At 35.6% G+C, this 16,255-nt stretch overlaps 1 protein-coding gene and 1 non-coding gene across 6 annotated transcripts in view; one reads left to right on the forward strand and one right to left on the reverse strand.

The window, feature by feature from the left end:
- HSD17B4 (hydroxysteroid 17-beta dehydrogenase 4) overlaps positions 1-16,255 on the forward strand; it is an 84,288-nt gene that overhangs the window by 16,352 nt on the left and 51,681 nt on the right. For 2 of the 5 annotated variants that reach the window (XM_055387263.1, XM_004042393.5), the window contains exons 3-9: positions 3,222-3,286; positions 5,503-5,610; positions 5,996-6,055; positions 7,301-7,322; positions 7,419-7,465; positions 9,012-9,096; positions 10,429-10,616. In XM_055387263.1, the coding sequence (XP_055243238.1) occupies positions 3,247-3,286; positions 5,503-5,610; positions 5,996-6,055; positions 7,301-7,322; positions 7,419-7,465; positions 9,012-9,096; positions 10,429-10,616 (550 nt within the window). In that variant the 5' untranslated portion in view covers positions 3,222-3,246. Of the gene's footprint in view, positions 1-3,221; positions 3,287-4,048; positions 4,167-5,502; positions 5,611-5,995; positions 6,056-7,300; positions 7,323-7,418; positions 7,466-8,195; positions 8,320-9,011; positions 9,097-10,428; positions 10,617-16,255 lie in introns of those variants that run through there. The other 3 variants (XM_063706717.1, XM_019027908.3, XM_063706718.1) reach the window with 3 other exon arrangements.
- Positions 542-649, reverse strand: LOC115934886 (small nucleolar RNA U13). The gene has a single exon (XR_004070623.1). It is a non-coding gene; the product is annotated as a small nucleolar RNA U13 (small nucleolar RNA).

The raw sequence follows: 16,255 nt of genomic DNA on the forward strand, positions 1-16,255 counted from the left end.
CAGCATTTTGAATGTTATCATTCCATTCCATTCTCTCCTGGCTTGTAATGTTTTTGCAGATAAATCTGCTGTCAGTCTAATAAGTCTTATGTGTGACTTGATGCTTTTTTCTTGCTGTTTTTAATGTTCTGTTTTTGTCTTTGACTTCTGACAGTTTTACGAGAATGTGCTTTGGAGAGGACATTTTTGGGTTGAATCCATTTGAAGACCTTTGAGTGTCCTGGATATGGATGTCCATCTTTCTTTCAGGACTTGGGAGTTTTCAGCTAAAATGTTTTCTATGCCCAACTTCGCTCCTTCTGTAACTCTCAATATGTAAAAATTTGTTTACTTAATGGTGTCCTATTACTACCATAGGCTTTCTTCATTCTTTTTTATGTTTTTCTCTTTCCTTTTTTTTTTTTGTCTGACTGGGTTATTTCAAAAGACCTGTCTTTGAGTTTAAATATTCTTTCTTTTGCTTGATGTAGTCTGTTGTTGAAGCTTTCAATTGTATTTTTAAATTTCATTGATTGAATTCTTGTTTTTTTTTTCTTTTTCCTATCAGTTGGGCAATGTGCTTATTTCATGACAAAGTTTGAGGGAGGCACATCTTACACATGAGTGTGAACACTCAGTCATCACACTTTATTCATTGTACTCTTAAGCTCTGTTTTTTTTAATGATATATATATCTTTTTGTTGAATTTCTCATTTAGATAATGAATTGTTTTTCTGATTTTCTTGTATTATCTATCTATATTTTTCTTGTATCTCACTGGATTTCCTTAAGATCATCATTTTGAATTCCCTTTCAGGAATTTCGTAGATTTTCTTCTATTTAGGTTTGTTACTGGAGAGTTGTGTTTCTTTGGAGGTGTTGTGTTTCCTTGTTTTTCCGTGTTTCTTTTTTTTTTTTTAACTTAAAAAAAGTGTTTAAAGAAAGGTATCTATTTTTATTTCTTTATTTATCCACCTAGAGACAGGGTCTCACTCTGTTGCCCACGCTGGAGTACAGTGGTGCGATCTCGGCTCATTGCAACCTCTGCCTCCTGGTTCAAGCAATTCTCCTGCCTCAGCCTCCTTAGTAGTTGGGACTACAGGTGTCCACCACCACGCCTGGCTAATTTTTGTTATTTTTAGTAGAAATGTAGTTTCGTCATGTTGGCCATACTGGTCTCGAACTCCTGACCTCAAGTGATCCACCTGCCTGGGCCTCCCAAAGTGCTGGGATTGCAGGCGTGAGCCACTGCACCTGGCCTGTTTTTCCATGTTTCTTTTGTTCCTACATTGATATTTGTGTGTCTAGTAGAACGGTTGTATCTTCCACTTTTAAGAATTAACTTTTGTAGGGAAAGACTTTTTTCTCTATGTATCAGTTAGGTTAGGTGTTTGGTTTAGCTTCTGGTTGGGTACAGATGTGTAATTGCCTTGTGATTTCTTTGGCTGTAATCAACATCAACAGTGTCTGTATGTGCCTCAGTGGCCTTGACTTTGGTGTTTGTGGAGACAGTGGCATGGTTTTGCTGGGAACAGGGATTGCCAGATGGGTTAGTTGTCTGTCCCTGGTGGGTGAGCATGGTGCGTGGTAGATCCTCCATGGGAGGGGGAAGGGTTGCTGGTGGTGTCAGTTGTCTTGGTCCATATGGGGCACATGTGGCACATGGTTGCTCTACTGCTAGATAGGTCATGGTTGCTTGAGGTGATAGATGCTGGCCAGGCTAATTCTCAGTCTCTGGGGAATGCGTATGTCAGCCTTTCTCTTCCTGGTGGCAGCGTCCCCATTGTACTTGAATGTCTGTTTTTTTTTTTGGAGTGTAGGGTGCTGCATGGACTCAGGTGCTGAGGTCATAGTGGTACCACTGAAACTAGCTGGGGTCATGATCTTGCAGCCTTCTGTGTGGGCATGGTGGGATGATGGCAGATGGCACCCCTAGGATGTGGAGGTGTCTGGGCTATTGGCCTCCAGGTCAAAATGCACACCAGCAGTGGTTCCATTACCAAAATGGTGTCATACTGTAACAGCTTGGGTCTCATGGGATAGGGAGGACTCAGCTTGTGTTCCTTTTCAGGAGCAATTCAGCTGTGTATACTCCAGGCAGGTTCCTATACTGAGCTCAGGGTCTGTGATTACAGGTATTTGTGATGGTAATGGCGACTCTTGGGTATCCCCCACTTAACCTTTTGCCCAGAATGGGAAGTCCCTGTCAGCTCTAAGCTGATTCCATCTGGATGCTTCACTTCCCCCTCTAAGCTGCCATGCAGAGTTTCTGTGCCTCAGAGGGTTTTTGTCACTTCCTTGCTGAATTTTCATGTTCTCTCTTAGACATTCTACCTGAAGTGCTGTTATTTGTTGTTTTGATTCTTCTCTGCGGAGGAGACAAGGATTGGGCACCTCTAGTTGGCCATCTTGATGACATCTAACCAGTATTTTCTAGTTAAGATTTTAATTTCTGTGATTTCGCTCTGGTGATAATGGGATTGCTGAGTGGGTCAGTGTCAATTTAGTGGTCTCTAATGTAGAGATTTGTTTGAGATAAATTTACCCCAATATTATTTAACTGCCCATGATTGAGCTCAATAAATTATTTATCCAGCTTTCAATGCTTGCCTGCCTGGTTGCGCTTTGTAAAATTTCCACTTGGGGGTAGTGTTTCATTGCACAATCAAACAATGCTTTCTTCACTTAAGTATCAACGTTTTCTAATTTGCTTTTGAACTTTCTTGTGCTTAAAAAGGGTCATAAAAGACTGTTAGCTGTCTTAAAATCTTGATTTTTTTAACTGGTTGTTTCCTGTCATTTGAATAATTGCATTGAAATGAACAATTAATAAGAATTCAGTCTTTTGAGAATCCTAACACTTTTTCCATCTCTTGAGGGATAATACAAGCCTCTTTCTATTATTTTGTGTCTTGTAACATTTTTATTTTCAGTAAGACTTATCATATTATACTGTCAAAAAAAATCTCAGTCCACATTTTGAAAAACTCATTTCCTGTTTTTAAAAAGTTAAGTGAAAATATATATGCCTTAGCTAATTTTAGGCGTTGGCTTTTTCTCCATATTATCCCATTACTTATTTATCCAATTCCACTTTCAACTCTCACCCCAGTTTTAAAAACAGCAGTTTTTCAGAAGAAAAAAAAATCTTGTTTAAAAAAAATTGTGTTAATCATAACTATTACATTTTCATGTATACCATTATGCTATTTATTAATTAGTAACTTTTTTATTGTTACAGCTTTCAAAATCTATGCAATAACCCTATGGAGAAGATCATTTCACAATGCAGATTCTTTGTTTCAAGTAATTCTCTTAAGTTCTGTTTTTCCAAGTTATTTGGCATTTATCTATGTATCTTTTTATTAGTTTTTGCATGTTATTTTGTAAATTTTTTCATAAATTATTGTGTAAATTAACTTTGATATTTGTTCTTATTTGATTATGTTGGCTTGGATATACACTTTATGCTAAAATCTGTGTATTACTGTGGCCATCGCATACTTAACTTTCAATAGATTATAAACTCTTTGAGGGCAAACACCATTCTTATACATTTGTGTGTCCCTCTGTAGATTTTCTTGCAAATAGTAAATTATCAATTAATGTTTGTAAATATATAATTGGATATAGGGAGATGTTTTATGGTAAGTGTCATCAGTTAAACATATGAACATGGAGTTATGGTATAAATTAGTGACTAAACATATATTGGTTCTGTATGTAATTTTTGACCTCTTTTGAGAAGTAGTTTTTATTTCTTTCATTTTAGACACTGTGTGTTGTAAAAACTTAAAATATGATTTTCTAATATTTTAAGCTCATGCGTGTTTCTTTTAAAATCACCATTCTTATACATAAAGACTTTCTTATGGAGAAGATATTTCAACATTGTATGCTTAATCTTTAAAAACTTTTTTATTGTGGTAAGAATACTTACAACATCTATCCTCTTCACAAGGTTTGAAGTGTACAATATAGTATTGTTATAGGTATGTTGTATAGCCGATCTCTAGAACTTATTTATCTTGCATAATTGAAACTTTTTTTTTTTTTTTTTGAGACAGAGTTTCCACTCTGCTGCCCAGGCTGGAGTGCAGTGGCACGATCTCAGCTCACTGCAACCTTTGCCTTCTGGGTTCAAGCGATTCTCCTGCCTCAGCCTGCCGCGTAGCTGGGATTACAGGTGTGCATCATCACGCCCAGCTAATTTTTGGATTTTTAGTAGAGATGGGGTTTCACCATGTTAGCCAGGCTGGTCTTGAATTCCTGACCTCAGGTGATCCACCCGCCTCGACCTCCCAAAGTGTTGGGATTACACGCATGAGCCACCGCGCCCGGCCCAACGTAATTGGTACTTTATACCCATTGGTTATCAACTCTCCATTTCCAGCATCTCACTAGTTCCTGGCAACCATCATTCTATTTTCTGATTCTATGAGTTTTGATATTTTAGATACCGCACATAAGTGGAATCATGCCAGTATTTGTCCTTTTGTGACTCACTTATTTCGTTTAACATAGTGTCTTCAGAGTTTATTCATATTATCACATATTGCAGTATTTTATTCTTTTTAAATGCAGAATTATGTTTCATTGCATGTATATACCCCATTTTCTTTATTCATTCACCTATCCATGGACATTTAGGTTGTTTCCACATCTTAGCTATTGTGAATTGTGTTGCAGTGAACGTTGGAGTGCAAATATCCTTTGTTATTTGAAGAGAATTTCAAGTCAGTTTTTCTTCTGATTTCAGTTCTTTTGGATAAAGATGTGGAAGTAGGATTGATCGATCTTATAGTAGTTTTGTTTTCCTGTGTATTTAATCTTAAAGCGATTTTCACATTTTTTCTTTTCTTTTGCTGAAAAGTGGGTGAATCTTTTTTTTTTTTTTTTTTTTTTACTTTTCTTCCCTGCTCCTTTTTTTTTTTTTTTTTTCCTGGAAAGGGTCTTGCTCTGTTGCCCAGGCTGGAGTGCAGTGGCATGATCATAGCTCACTGCAGCGTTGATTTCCCAGGTTCAAGCAATCCTCCCACCTCAGCCTCCCAAGTAGCTGGGACTACAGATACATGCCATAATGCCCAGCTAATTATTTTGGTTTTTAGTAGAGATGAAATCTTGCTATGTTGCCCAGGCTGGTGGTCTTAGACTCCTGAGCTCAGGTAGTCCTCCCACCTTAGCCTCTCAAAGTGGTGGAATTACGGGTATAAGCCACCATGCCCAGTCTTCTTTACTTTTTGAAAGAGGAAAAACACTGCACAGTTAAAAATTTCATGAGAACAACCTGTATTTAAATATTTTTGCTGTTTCTTTATGTCTGTATTCAAAAATGAAGAGGAATGTTTTGAAAATGGCTGTGTTGTGTTTAGTAAGATGGGATAGGGTAGGAAGGAACTGGGCAGATGACTGAAGAGATGTGCTAGTAATTAGAATTTCATTTTCCACACACACACACACACACACACACATTTTGAAAGTCTAGAATAATTAATTGTTGTTTGCTTGTTTTTGCATTACAGTGAATGATTTGGGAGGGGACTTCAAAGGAGTTGGTAAAGGCTCCTTAGCTGCTGATAAGGTTGTTGAAGAAATAAGAAGGAGAGGTGGAAAAGCAGTGGCCAACTATGGTATGGTATTTGAGAGAACTATACTATTTATTTTCCTTCAACTAATGCTATTTGTCACATTAATAATCTTTGAGCAAATATCTCAGTATTCCAGTATAATTATGATTTTCTAAGTCTGCCAAAGTTTTCTGACTACATATTTTATATATGTGAGAATTTTTAAAACTTTTGATGTAGACTATTGCATGATTCTAAGCTTTGTTCTATTGTTTACTATTTTTATTAGTGAGCACATGATATAATTAGTAAATTATTGTAGATATGGATATGTTCTTCTAAGTTCTGTTGGGTGAATAGTATCTGTCGTGTACTCTGACCCACAGAATTTAGAAGTCCTTTGGAAGGGAGGTTGCCGAAATTTCATACAAATTTTCCTTTCCCTCAGATTCAGTGGAAGAAGGAGAGAAGGTTGTGAAGACAGCCCTGGATGCTTTTGGAAGAATAGGTGATGTTTCTTTGTGTTATGGCTCTTGTGGAGCAACTTCTACCTTCCTAATGAAATATTTTTAAGTTGACTTTCATTTACTAAACAGATACCTCTTTCCTCATAATCACATTTTAAAATTTGATTTATAAGTTAATTATTGTACTTATTTCATAAAGGGTTTAATTGAGGTGGCAATTTTATGGATATAGTGTTGAGTTTGTTTTTTTGCACCTTAAGTGCTTTAAAAAACTTATGAGCGTTTACTCAGTGCCCTTTTTTAAATAATTCAGTTAAACCTCAAAGATGTTTATAAGATTAAAAAGTAAAACAATATGTTGGCAATAGAGGACCCAGTGGATTCTTTTGGATAATTATAATAATTTGGATTAAAATAATCCAATATCTTGCAAATTACTTAAGATGATTTCTCTATAATAAAAATCTTAATTTTTAAGAAATATTTCAAATAAATTGTTGAGTTTGTTATTTCTGTAGCTAATCTTCCCAGTTTAGTCCCACACACTCTTAATAAAAGATTATTTAACTACTAGATGGAGACATCACGGAAGATAAGCCCAACATGTTTACAATCTGAAAAACATTACTTATTCTTAATTGAATGTGCTCTCTCTTTTTTGTTTGGTCTATTACATTTATTTTTCTAATTATGTTTGATTGAACTCATAAGAACCATGTTCACATATCATCTGACAGGGATAGAAACCACAAAAATGTGAACTCATAGGGTGAAAATAGCCACAAGAGGGTTGAACCTTAAAAAATAATTATTTTCTTTCATAGTGAGAAAATAATTATGTATCAAGATAAGGCATCAGTTTGTAACTCTAATGGTTTTCTTTTTGGACTTTTTACTTTTGAGTGGCAAGGGAAAAATGTAACTTTAACTTGCTAAGTGAATTTTGAGGTTAAGTGTAGAATGGCTTATGGTTCTGATTCCTTAGAACCTAAGAGTTGTAAAATGGCTAATTCTATAAATAAGTGGATAGAATTTTGATAGAGAGGTGGGAAAATTTATAGATGTTAGTTTGAGAGGAAGGTGCTTGATATAATGTGATACTTAGGCTTTTGTGAGTCAACTTTTTTTGATATAGGTATAGACTTTTGTTTTGAAAGCACTCTTTACCTATTATATTTACTTTTTCATGGTTAAAAAATGCCAATTTTGAGAGAAATGTGAGTTGTAAGCAAATGCAAACTAATATGCTTGCTTTTAGATGTGACTTGTATCTTTTTATATTGTAGATGTTGTGGTCAACAATGCTGGGTGAGTATTTCTTTTTCATTTTTAGTGATGTGTGTATAATTTTTTTAAAAAGTATATACTTTCCTCCTTTTACCCTATACAACATTGATTTTTTAGAATTCTGAGGGATCGTTCCTTTGCTAGGATAAGTGATGAAGACTGGGGTAAGTTGTTTTTAGTATTTCTCTGGGGAACATACTTATCCATTTAGCCTTTTTAGTATTTGATAAATTTATACATTTAAGGAAAAACCTGCTTCTATCTACTTTTGCTGCTAATATAAATGATGAGTAAACTGTATACTGAAAACAATGAATAGTTAGAAGTAGCCTCTTTTAGAAAACATTTAATACTTTAAAAAAATGTTAAATCATTTGTTTAGAAGTTATCTAAAAGGATTTTATTTCTTCAGGTTTCCCTCTCCCCTTTTTTTCTCCTTAAGAGGTTGTCAGCATTTTCTAGCGGTATTAACTCTTAACAGCCTTTAACGTGCTTATCCAGCTGTGTGAATCTTTTTCAAGAACAGGAGCAGGATATGTAAGGGAGTCTAGTGCACTAAAAATGATGGAGATCTTAGAACAGGTTAGGACAAAACCTGGATATAATTTTGAAGCTTCTAGTAAATAGGAAAGTTTTCCATTCTTTCTGAATTGGAAAGATTGAGTTTAGATAATGAACAAATCACAGTTAAGAATTTTTTTTTTCTTTTGCTCCTCTTTGTGCTTACTTTCATTGGCCATCAGAACTAAAATGAACAGTGGTGGCTGAGACAGAGGGAGGCATGGCAACTGAGGTGAAACAATTGTATCATTGTTTATAGAGTGTGTTTTGGGGGAATAGTGCCTGACTGTCTTTTGGAAGAACAGTTAGTATCTTTGATTTAGAATTAAGCTAAGAAGAGCTTTTAGTTTCTGCTTCCCTTGTAACAACTGGGGTAAAAAAGAAGCTGAGAAAGATAGGATTTGCTGTCAAAGGCGGCCTATGTTGGTGCTTTTCTTGGTGCTGCAATGGGACTGAGGTATTTCCTTCTCTGATTCCATCCTACTAAGCCACTACTCCTGACTACCCTTCTCCTTCTCTTTCTTTTTTTTAGTTCCTTTTTTCACTCTTACATTCTTCTTCTAATATACACATGAAAACTTTTGTTTTACCAAAAATAAGTAAGAATGCTTAAAAAACTTGACAATTAAAATCTAGAATTGTCTGTCTGAATGTTTCATAAGCGGTCTGTTTGTTAGATCGAAATCTGTGAAAACAGGCCTCTCACTAACTCATTTGCAAATGGTAACAATAGGGATCTAGTGAGTATTTTGTAAATATTTCTTAATGAGCTATGTGGTTTATGATTATGCTTTAACTGATGTTAGTATTGGGTGCCAGTTATATTTATAAAAATCTTGGATTTTATATTAGCAAAATTTTTATATAAAGTAGGCATAAAATAAGGGCGTAGCATTATATTTAGATGTGTATAGGCATTACATTAATTTTACAAATTATGAGGAAAGCTGTTGTAGTTCTAGGTGTGAAGTATTGATTAGTAGCATAACTGGAATAAAGGCAAAATACTCATTGGGGTGTGACAGTAGGCAATTTTATACATTAGGTATAAAATGAACATCTTTGTATAAATACAACATTGCTTATGTTGATTCTTAGACATGCCTAAGTTTTTACAAAATATTTAATAAAAATAATTTATTGTTTTAGATATAATCCACAGAGTTCATTTGCGGGGTTCATTCCAAGTGACACGGGCAGCATGGGAACACATGAAGAAACAGAAGTATGGAAGGTAGAGTTGCATGTGGTTGTCAAGGGGGATTGAAGATGTTGTGTCTGGGGGTTCTTGTGTACAGGGAAAGATTATGTGAAGTGTTGTGAAATGATTTATGACATTGAGGAATATGTACAGGCTTTTAACATATGGTTTTGGCACATACCCTCATTAAATTGGTATAATTTAGTCACAGATTGGCTGAGCTGGAAAGCTTTATATTTATTTTTTACCTCTTTTTGTTATTAAAGATTTTCTTGCTGCTCTCTGGCAATTTTTATTTTATTTTGAGACATAGTTTCATTCTTGTCCAGGCTGGAGTACAGTGCCATGAACATGGCTCACTGCAGCCTTACCTCCTGGGCTCAAGCAGTCCTCCCACCTCAGCATCCCAAGTAGCTGGGACTGCAGGTATGTGCCACCATGCCTGGCAAATTTTTTAATTTTTTGGTAGAGACAGTATCTCGTTTTGTTGCCCAGGCTGGTCTCAAACTCTTGGGCCCAAGTAATCTTCCTGCCTTAGTTTCTGGCATTTTAGAAGATAGTATACACATTGAGGATTCGGCTATACCTTATTCTGTAACCCGAATATTATTTCATGTCTTACCAGCTGGGGAGAGATGAATGGCTAGTCCCTGCTGGCTGGTGCTAGTCAGACGTGAGTTAGTGTTTATAAACTGTTTAGGAACTGTAGGACGCCTCATGATTGCTCCTAGATAAGTAACTCATTGTGGCAGTGCTAGTATGCTTTAGTCCATGTCCTCCGTTGCACTCTAGTGCTGAGGTCATTCCTGTTAATTTAGGATTCATACATACCTAATAGAAGCAAATTGCTTGTGATGCCTGTTTTTGTTGGAGATTTCTAGTTTATCCTGGTCCTGACAGTTTCTGAAAATAAATAATATGATTTATTTTACTTAGCCTAAGTAGAGTGAGTGAGGTTGGGTCAGATTTTGAGATGGCATTGTTTTAATGAGGCATTTAATATTATTCAGAAAGGGAGAGAGGCAAAGTGATGAGGACTGAAAAATTAGAACTGTTCGATTTAATATTTCTTGCTAAAATTTTAACTTACATGTTACCAGGTTATTTTATGGTTGTAAAGCATAAGTCTAAGATCATTTGGTTCTGGCCAGAGAATCTTTTTAAAACAGTTAAATCTTGTAGTTGAATTTTGAGAGATTACTTATATATTAATATTATTTTAGTTACATAAATCATGATCATAAGAAGCTAATGACAGTACACATAGTTGCTTTTGATAGGTGCAGTAGTACCAAAACAGAGTTAGAGTTGCAATGTTATCAAATTATGGAAAAGATGATATTGAGAGATTGATTTTCTTTTTAGGATTATTATGACTTCATCAGCTTCAGGAATATATGGCAACTTTGGCCAGGCCAATTATAGTGCTGCAAAGTTGGGTCTTCTGGGCCTTGCAAATTCTCTTGCAATTGAAGGCAGGAAAAGCAACATTCATTGTAACACCATTGCTCCTAATGCGGGATCACGGATGACTCAGACAGTTATGCCTGAAGGTAAGTAAGCAAGCTTATATTTTTCAGTGCTGTTACTTACAAACCTATGTGGAATGAGCTTTGCAAAAGTATTTAATTTTCTGAATACTTAAAAATTATTATTTTTTTCAATTTCGAAAGCATCTGTAAATTGTGTTCATTGTGGAAAATTTAGAAAAGCACAAAGGAAAAAATAAAAAATGACCCATAATTCTACCACATCGATAAAAACTTTCATTCTTTTTCTCTGCATATTCATAATTTTTTTTTTGTTTTACACAATGGGGTAATATTCTTCCTGTTTCATAATAATTATTTTAAAAATAGATTATTTTTTAGAGCAGTTCTAGATTTACAGAAAAATTGTACAGATAATTCTTCTATACTTTACCTCCCACAGTTTCCCCTGTTATTAACATCTTTGGTCAGAGTGGTATATTTATTACAATTGATGAACCAGTATGGAGCCGTTATGATAAGCTAAAGTTCGTCGTTTACACTGGGATTCACCCTTTGTGTTGTACAAATGTATGGGTTTTCACAAATGCATAAAGTTATGTATCCACTGTTATAATGTCATGCAGAATGGTTTTACTGCCGTAAAAATCCCCTGTGCTTCACCTGTTTGTCTCTCGCCTTTTCTTCCTGAATTCTCAGGGATTGAAGGTCATTTCTTTTTATTTTTCAATAATATTCCATGGTATGAATGTACTACAATTTGTTTATTCATACACCTATTGGGGGAGATCTTGGTTGCTTCCAGTTTTTGGCACTTACTAATAAAGCTGCCATAAGCATTCATGTGCAGGTTTTTGTGTGGACATAAGTTTTTAAGTCGTGTAAATACCATGGAGTGTGATTGCTGGATGGATGCTATGATAAGACTAGGTTTAGCTTTGTAAGAAATTGCCAAACTATCTTCCAAAATGATTGTATCATTCTGCATTCCCACCAGCAATTAATGAGAGTTCTTGTTGCTCCACATCCTCGCCAGCATTTTTTATTGTCAGTATTTTGGATTTTAGGTTTTCTAATAGATATGTAGTGATATCTTATTGTTTTAATTTGCACTTACCTAGTGACATATGTTATTGAGCATTTTTTTCCTATGCTTATTTGGCATTTATTTGTCTTTTTTGTTGAGATGTCTATTCACATCTTTCACCCATTTTTAAATTGGATTGTTTGTTTTCTTGAATTTTAAGGGTTCTTTGTATATTTTAGAAACAAGTCCTTTATCAGATATATGTTTTAGAAATTTTTTTTTCAGTCTGTGGCTTGTTATCGGGGGACCTGCCCCGATAATCACGTAGGTTCTTTTCTATTTTCCTAAGCGTTGGCTGGCTTGAGAAATAAAGGGACAGAGTACAAAAGAGAGAAATTTTAAAGCTGGGTGTCCAGGGGAGACATCACACATTGGTAGGATCTGTGATGCCCCACAAGCCACAAAAACCAGCAAGTTTTTATTAGGGATTTTCAAAAGGGGAGGGAGTGTGTGAATAGGTGTGGGTGACAGACATCAAGTACTTAACAGGGTAATAGAATATCACAAGGCAAGTGGAGGCAGGGCGAGATCACAGGACCACAGGACCGAGGCGAAATTAAAATTGCTAATGAAGTTTTGGGCACCATTGTCATTGATAATATCTTATCAGGAGACAGGGTTTTGAGATCAACCGGTCTGACCAAAATTTATTAGGTGGGAATTTCCTCTTCCTAATAAGCCTGGGAGCGCTATGGGAGACTGGAGTTTATTTCACCCCTGCAGTCTCAACCGTAAGAGACAGGTACGCCCCGGGGTGGGGGGCCAGTTCAGAGACCTACCCCTAGGTGCGCATTCTCTTTCTCAGGGATGTTCCATGCTGAGAAAAAGAATTCAGCAATATTTCTCCCATTTGCTTTTGAAAGAAGAGAAATAATGGCTCTGTTCTGCCCGGCTCACCAGCGGTCAGAGTTTAAGGTTATCTCTCTTATTCCCCGAACAATTGCTGTTATCCTGTTCTTTTTTCAAGGTGCTCAGATTTCATATTGCACAAACACACATGCTGTACAATTGGTGCAGTTAATGCAATTATCACATAGTCCTGAGGGGACATGCATCCTCCTCGGCTGATAGGATTAAGAGATTAAAGTAAAGACAGGCATAGGAAATCACAAGGGTATTGACTGGGGAAGTGATAAGTGTCCATGAAATCTTTACAATTTATGTTTAGAGATTGCAGTAAAGACAGGCATAAGAAATTACAAAAGTATTAATTTGGGGAACTAATAAATGTCCATAAAATCTTCACAATTCACGTTCTTCTGCCATGGTTTCAGCCGGTCTCTCTGTTTGGGGTCCCTGACTTCCCTCAACAGCTTGTCTTTCTATTCTCTTAATCTCCTTTACTTTTGAAGGATAAGTTCATTGGATACAGAATTCTCTGTTGGTGGCTTTTTTCTTTCAACACTTTAAATACAGGCATATCTTGGAGATGTTGCAGGTTTGATTGTAGATCACCACAATAAAGCTAAGATTGCAATAAAGCAAGTCATATAAATTTTTTGGTTTCTCAGTGCATGTAAAAGTTATATTTACACTATGCTGTAGTTTATTAAATGTGCAATAGCATTATGTGTAGATCTAAACCATATACATGCCTTAATTAAAAACCACTTCATTGTTAAAAAATGCCAGTATGGATAAATGAAGTGAGCACATGCTGTTGGAAAAATGACACTGATAGACTTGCCTGATGTAGAGTTGCCACAAACCTTCAATTTGTGAAAAATGCAATATTTGCATAGCATGATAAAGTGGAATATAATAAAATGAGATATGCCTGTATTTCACATCACTTTCCTCTTGGTTACATGGTTTCAGAAAGGAAGTGTGATATAATTCTTATCCTTATTCCTCTATAGGTAAGGCATTTTTTTTTCCCCTCTGTCTTCTTCCAAGATTTTCTCCTTATCTTTGGTTTTCTGCAGTTTGCGTATGATGTATTTAGGTGGAGATTTTTGATATTTATGCTGCCTGGTGTCCTCTGAGATTCCTGTGTTTTGGTGTCTGTCATTAATTTTAGAACATTCTCAGCCATCACTCCTTCAAATACTTCTGCTTATTCTCTTTTTCTTCTCGGGTTCTCATTGTATGCATGTTATATCTTTTGTAATTGCCCCACAGTTCTTAGATATTCTGTTCCATTGTTCTCATTCTTTTTTTGCGTTTCCGTGCAGGAAGTTTGTATTGACATATCTTCAAGGTCACTGATTTTTTCTTCATTTCTTTTACGATGGTTTTGATTTCTAGCATTTTCTTTTGATTCTTTTTTAGAGTTTTATCTCTCTGCTTAAAGTAACCATCTGTTCTTGTGTATTAGCCACTTTTTCCATTAGAGCCCTAAGCACAGTAATCATAGTTATTTTAAATTCCTTGTCTGGTACTCTCCAAATCTCTGCCATATATGAATCTGGTTCTAATGTTTGTCTCTTTAGCCTGTGCTTTTTCTTGCCTTTTAACATGGGTTGCAATTTTTTTGTTGAAAGTAAAAAATAATACTATTGAGTAATAATAGCAAGTGAGATTAATAGGCTTTTAGTGTGAGGTTTTATGTTTATCTCGTTAGGAGTTAGGTTGTGTTTATTATTTACTATAGCTATGGGTATCACAGGCTTCTGTTTCCTCTCTGTTCTTGTTTTTTTATACTCTGTTGTCTTTGAGTTTCCTTAGAAACTCTTTGTTAAATAGAGTTTGTATCTTGCAGCTCTCACTTGTAATTGTTATTATACTGGAGCCCTGTTGATGGAGTGGTAAGGTATTGGGGAGGGGAAGTGTTCTGTACCCTTATTATTAAATCTCCATTTTTTTAGTGGGTCAGAGTCCTGGGTTGGGACCTTCAGAAGAGTTTTTTAGTCTTTTTTTTTTTTTCTTTTTTTCTTTTCCTTCCCTTATTTGAGATGGGAAAGCTAGAGAAGTTCCAACTGTCTAATCACTCTTCCCCTAGGTCAGACAAGGCTCTGGTAAAGTAGTTTCTCTTCAGAGCAGGCCTTAAGTAGAACAGAATACTCTGGGCATATTTCAAAATGGTTTCTTCCCCCTTGTCTTGTCCAAAGCATGAGGGGATTTTTCTCTGATCTTCACTGTGTGGTAGGAAATTCTGGAGGTAAAACTTATAAAAGTGTTGGAGTCTCCTCCTAAGATTGGGCCCTCCTAAGATGAAACAAGTCCACATTCAGCCTCTAGCAATTTGTCGGTTACTGTTTAAGTGTTCTAACTGCTTGGGCTCTGGGGGCTTCTATCTCAGTAAGCTGGGTTTTCTGAATTTGCCTGTGTCTCCAGCTTTCCTGATGGTGGTTTGCCCTGTGACCTGAATTCTCTGGTGCTGATAAGCAGAGTTGTTGATTTTTAGCTTGTTAAGCTTTTATCTTGGTTTGAGGATGGAAGTAACAACTTCCAAGCTCTTTTTATGTTGGAGTGCAAACTGGAAGTCTAATTATTATTATCTTTTCCCATATCATGAACATTTTCCCATTTAATAAAATAGTGCAGGGTATCTTTTAATGGTTGCATTGTATTTTACTTTATTCATGTTCCATAATTTTAAAAAATGCTTTTTATGGTCATAGTTTCTTTGTGTAAAAGAAAAGACTTTTTTGTGTAGCTTTCCAATATACATAAGAGTAAAGAAAGTTAAGAACTGTTTGTACCCATCGTTCAGCTTCAGCAAATGGTCAACAGCCAATTTTGTTTCATTTTTTGATCACCTTCTCCCTTTTCTTCTGCATTATTTCAAAGTAAATCCTAGACATTATGTTTTATCTAATGAACACTTGGAAATGAATATCTAACAGATATGGACATTGTAACCATAATGCCATTATCACAACCAAACAAAATAACTTGCTAATATTACCTACCAAATTCATATTAAAATTTTCTAGTTGTCTAGAAAGAGATATTTTTCGAGTTGGTTTATTCCACTAAGGATCCAAACAAGGTCCACAGACATTTTTGTTGTTATAGCTCTTAAGTTTCCTTTAAAACATAATAGTTCATCTTCTCTTTTTTAAAAAAAAGTCAAGCTGGACAGGGTGATTTGTGCATGTGGTCACAGCTGCTTGGAAGGCTGAGGTGAAAGGATTGCTTGAGCCCAGCAATTCGAGGCTACAGTGAGCTACGGTTGCACCTCTGTGCTCCAGCCTGGGTAATGGACTGAGACCCTCCCTTAAAAAGAAAAAAAGCTGTTCGTTTATTCAAGAATCTAGTTCTTTTGTTCTATAGACTATTCCTCATTCTTGATTTGGGTTGCCTTTTCACCTTTGTGGAAAATCAATTGACTGCTTACACCTGGGTCTATTTCTGGCTTCTCTGTTCTGTTCCATTGATCTGTGTGCCTGTCCTTTCAGCAATATTATGGTGTTTTGATTACTCTAGTTTTATATTAAGTCTTGGAATGAGATAGTGTGAGTCTTTCCACTTTCTTTAAACATTTAAATGGGTAATTGAGAGCCTACCTTTATTTACTTGTGCAATATATATATAATAGTTGACTATGGAGAACTGTGGCTTTTGGTACTCTTGGTTTTTATATATTTCTGAAAAGAAAATCTACACAATACTTTAAAAGTAGCTTCTGTGAAAAGGTACAAAATAATTGATGAAATTATTTTAAAATTAG

Source organism: Gorilla gorilla, chromosome 4 (assembly GCF_029281585.2).
Source record: "Gorilla gorilla gorilla isolate KB3781 chromosome 4, NHGRI_mGorGor1-v2.1_pri, whole genome shotgun sequence".
Lineage (NCBI taxonomy): Eukaryota > Metazoa > Chordata > Mammalia > Primates > Hominidae > Gorilla > Gorilla gorilla.